This window comes from Myotis brandtii, unplaced genomic scaffold (genome assembly GCF_000412655.1).
Source record: "Myotis brandtii unplaced genomic scaffold, ASM41265v1 scaffold601, whole genome shotgun sequence".
In the NCBI taxonomy this organism is placed as follows: domain Eukaryota; kingdom Metazoa; phylum Chordata; class Mammalia; order Chiroptera; family Vespertilionidae; genus Myotis; species Myotis brandtii.
This window is the reverse complement of record NW_005370276.1, coordinates 1,502,408-1,507,073: the sequence shown is the minus strand read 5'-3', so window position 1 is coordinate 1,507,073 and position 4,666 is coordinate 1,502,408. Positions and strand designations below refer to the sequence as shown.

The following is a 4,666-nucleotide window of genomic DNA, read 5'->3' as shown; positions in this document are numbered from 1 at the left end:
CGCGGGGCGGGGCCCGGGGGGGCGGGGCCTCGAGGGAAGGCGGCGGACCAATCAGCTGGGACCAAGAGGGCCCGACCAGATACTGACACGAGGAAGCTCCTATAGGAAGAGGCTGGCCATCCCTAATAAGGCCTGAGGGGCGGGGCCAATTAGAGACGGTTTCCCACACCTTAAAAGGACAAAGGGAGGAGCCAAGTAGGCGTGGTGAGAGCCCATTGGAGAACAAGGAGGGGTCTTTCCGCCCTAAAAACATAAAAGGCCCCGGCTGGTTTGGCTCAGTGGATAGAGCGTTGGCCTGCGGACTGGGGGTCCCAGGTTTGACTCTGGTCAAGGGCTCATGCCGGGTTGCAGGCTCCATCCCCAGTGAGGGGTGTGCAGGAGGCAGCTGATCAATGATTCTCTCTCATCATTGATGTTTCTCTCGCTTTCCCTTCCTCTCTGAAATAAATAAAAATATATTTTAAAAAAGCCTACAAAAAAAATAAAAACATAAAAGGAGCTCGGGTCAGTGGTCCAATGGTTAGAGCCTCAGCCTGAGCACCAAATGGTCTCAGGTCGGATTCCCTGTCAAGGGCATGTACCTGGGTTGCAGGTTTGATCCCTGGCCCCCGTGGGGGTGCATGTGGGAGGCAACCAATGTTTCTCTCTCTCTCTCTCTCTCTCTCTCTCTCTTTCTCTCTCTCTCACCCATTCCCTACCTCCCTTCTATTCTGTCTAAAAAGCAATGAAAAAAATATCCTCGGGTGAGGATTAACAAAATAAAATTTTTAATTTTTAAAAATAAACATAAAAGGAGGGGCCAATCAGAGCAGAGAGGGGCAGGCAGGGCGGGGTATTAGACTTGCACAGCCTCGCTCGGAGGGGCGCCCTCGAAGCCCTGGCTATTGTTCCGCTTCAGGGTGGAGCGGTCAGCCGTGTCCGTGGCTTCGCTGAGGAGCGATCTGGAGGGCCTGGGCCCTGTGAAGCCGATTCTGGAGGAGCTGGGGCGGCAGTTTCAGAGCTCCCGCAGAAGTTCCGACCTCTCCATGAGCCTGGAGCGGGCCCCCCAAGGCTCCTGCACCCGCTGTACCAGGTAAGGGGCCCAGGCCTGGCTCCCGGCGTGCATTTCTTACAGACAAAGCATGCAAGGAGCTGGGCGTTGGCGGGAGTGGGAGGGAGGGCACCCCAGGCATGTACTGTAGGACCAGCAGTCCTGGTGCATTATGGGAGCCACATTCCCCACGTGGAGTCAGTATCCTGTGGAACACCAGAAAGTCCTGATATAGTCAAGCAACCTAGACTTCTAGTGCATTCTGGGAAGATTGGGATGTGACAGTGGTTCTCAACCTTCTGGCCCTTAAATACAGTTCCTCATGTGGTGACCCAACCATAAAATTATTTTCGTTGCTACTGTGATGAATCGTAATGTAAATATTTGATATGCAGGATGGTCTTAGGCGACCCCTGTGAAAGGTCGTTCGACCGCCAAAGGGGTCGCGACCCACAGGTTGAGAACCGCTGGTGGAGGCTGGGTTTAGGGGTGCATGGTGGGGAGGTGAGACCTTGGTTCATCAGAGCGCCCAGGGACACCATGTTCGGGTCCTGTTAGGAAGGGGGAGGACTTCCGATACAAGGTGGGATCAGATGAAACCAGTCCATTGTGGGAAGTCTGAGCTTTTGATGAACTGAGGGCCATCGGTGCCCTTGGGGAGTGGGACTCCCAGGCATTGTGGGAACTCCCACGCTGCGGAAACCACAGGATAGCTCAGGCGCTGCAGGGTGGCCCCGTGCAGGGTGGCGAGGTTGCATGGGTGCCCAGCGGAAAGGGGCCCGGGCGGAGGCTGGGCGGTAGGCGTCCTGGGAATGGAGTTGGTGCCGGGCCTCTTTCACCTGCTGACTCCCCTCCCGCAGCCAGGGGCAGCAGCTGTCCACGGAGTCCCTGCAGCAGCTGCTGGAACGTGCCCTGACCCCGCTGGTGGACGAGGTGAAGCAGAGGGGCCTGGCCCCTGCCTGTCCCAGCTGCCAGCGGCTGCACAAGAAGATTCTGGTACCAGGGCCCGTGGGCCACCACGCCCCACTTTTCTGTTAGAGAGGGGGCGGGAGCCCAGGGCGCGGGGACTGCTGCGTGCGATGGGGTGGGAGGACTGAGCTGTGGGCAGCAGGGGTGGGGGGACACTGGGCTTTAATGATTAGGGTCAGGGGAGGAGCAAGCAGTTTAGAAGGTTGAATTTAGAGGCATTTTGAAGAGAATGTCAATTTGTGGACATTTTAGAAACCAGCACAGGAGACCATTGGTCAATTATTTTTTTTTTTAAATATATTTTATTGATTTTTTACAGAGAGGAAGGGAGAGAGATAGTTAGAAACATCGATGAGAGAGAAACATTGATCAGCTGCCTCCTGCACATCTCCTACTGGGGATGTGCCCGCAACCCAGGTACATGCCCTTGACCGGAATCGAACCTGGGACCTTTCAGTCCGCAGGCCGACGCTCTATCCACTGAGCCAAACCGGTTTCGGCATGGTCAATTATTTTTTAAAAAATATTTTTTTATTGATTTCAGAGAGGAAGGGAGAGGGAGAGAGAGATAGAAACATCAATGATGAGAGAGAATCATTGATAGTCTGCCTCCTGCACACCCCCTATGGGGGATTGAGCCCAGCCCGCAGCAACCCAGGCATGTGCCCTTGACCGGAATCGAACCGGTGACTCTTCAGTCCGCAGGCAGACACTCTATCCACTGAGCCAAACCGGCTAGGGCTCCGTTGGTCAATTGTTAGGGAACCTTGGTGGCGGACATTGCCCAGAGCATGATGGGACACTGGGTATGGGGCACTGTGGGACGCAGGAGACAGACACACCTACAGCTTCATAGGATGCAAACCTGGTTTTCTGTAGGTCGTAAGAGAGGCCACATATTATACGGGGTCACTGAGGTCGGACAGAGGAGCCAGGGAACGCAGGTCGCAGTAAACTAGTGCATTTTGGGAGGTGGGGCCACAGCTCTGCCTGGGCCGTCCCACCACCGACTTCAAGCCCAACAGCTAATGGAACTTTCCGTCCTGATGTAGCGCACACAGAGAACTGATGTCTTATGGGCTCTGGCCTAACGATAGAAGTTGTAGCGGGTGAGACAGACGAGTGAGGCAGTGTGGGACACTGGTGTGGCAGAGCTATGGGCCAAGGGGCCCAGTGCATGCTGGGACACAGGGGACCAGAGCCCGAAGGACCTTATTGTGACAGATGCTGGTCTGTAGCTAAGGAGATGGGAGATCTTAGGAGATGCAGAAGGCCACCACGTGATGGGATTCTGGGGGCCAAACACATATCCAAGGCATGATGCTCTGTGGGCATTTGGGGGAACTAAGACCGATGCTGGTTTAGTGTTTGCTGGGACACAGAAGGCCAGGGCATTGGGGACAGGCAGTGGGACAGACCCAGGTCAGCACACAGGGGAGTTAATTCTGGGGGCCAAACACATATCCAAGGCATGATGCTCCGTGGGCATTTGGGGAAAATAAGACCGATGCTGGTTTAGTGCTTGCTGGGACACAGAAGGCCAGTGCATTGGGGACAGGCAGAGGGGCAGACCCAGGATCAGCACACAGGGGAGTTTGGAAGGCCGGTGCATTGTGGGACGCTGGGGTCCGCTGGAGGCATGATAGGGTACCTTGAGGGAGGAATGTGGGCCCCATGGGCCCCTGCCCCTGGCCCTCCGCGATCCAGCTCCCTCCACCCCCAGCCCAGTCAGGCAAGCCCAGCGGCGCCTACACTCCTCTCCCCAGGAGCTGGAGCGCCAGGCCTTGGCCAAGCACGTCAGGGCAGAGGCCCTGAGCTCCACCCTTCGCCTGGCCCAAGACGAAGCCTTGCGGGCCAAGAACCTGCTGCTGACGGACAAGATGAAGCCGGAGTGAGGAAGGAGGCTGAGGGCATGGGAGGAGGGTGAGGTCTTGGGGGTCGGGCCTGAGTCACCCCCTCCACCAGCCCCTTGACACCCGGGCCCACCAGCACCGACCGCCCCCTGCCTGTCATTGCAGGGAGAAGGTGGCCTCCCTGGACTATCTACACTTGAAGATGTGCTCCCTCCATGATCAACTCAGCAACCTGCCACTTGAGGGGTCCACGGGGACAATGGGAGGAGGAAGTAGTGGGGGGACTCCCCCAAAACGTGGGGGCCCAAACCCGGAACAATAAATGGCTCCTCATGCTGGCATGAACTCTGTCTCCTTTTTGGCACCAAAAGATGGTTAGTAATTTGGATGCACACCATGCGGTCCTCAGCTCACAGGCATCTCCATCCCAGAGAGATGCTGATGAGGGTCCAGGTTTTTGGAAAGAAGGTAGGGGGTAAAAAAAAAGGTTCTATGATGCAGTCTGCGTCAGTCAACCAACCTTTATTTTATTTTATTTTTTTAAATATATTTTATTGATTTTTTTACAGAGGGGAAGGGAGAGGGATAGAGAGTTAGAAACATAGATGAGAGAGAAACACTGATCAGCTGCCTCCTGCACACCCCCTACTGGGGAGGCACCCGCAACCAAGGTACACGCCCTTGACCGGAATCGAACCTGGGACCCTTGAGTCTGCAGGCCGACGCTCTATCCACTGAGCCAAACCGGTTAGGGCTCAACCAACCTTTTTTAGGGTGATTTTTCCTAGGTCACTGCCTATTGCTGTGCAAAGAA

At 55.6% G+C, this 4,666-nt stretch overlaps 1 protein-coding gene across 1 annotated transcript in view; it reads left to right on the top strand.

The window, feature by feature from the left end:
* TSKS (testis-specific serine kinase substrate) overlaps positions 1–4,191 on the top strand; it is a 14,215-nt gene extending 10,024 nt beyond the window's left edge. The window contains exons 9-12 of the mRNA XM_014550440.1: positions 840–1,072; positions 1,891–2,026; positions 3,766–3,890; positions 4,018–4,191. Of these exons, the coding sequence (XP_014405926.1) occupies positions 840–1,072; positions 1,891–2,026; positions 3,766–3,890; positions 4,018–4,174 (651 nt within the window). The 3' untranslated portion in view covers positions 4,175–4,191. The remainder of the gene's footprint in view (positions 1–839; positions 1,073–1,890; positions 2,027–3,765; positions 3,891–4,017) is intronic.
* The last annotated feature ends 475 nt before the right edge of the window (positions 4,192–4,666 follow it).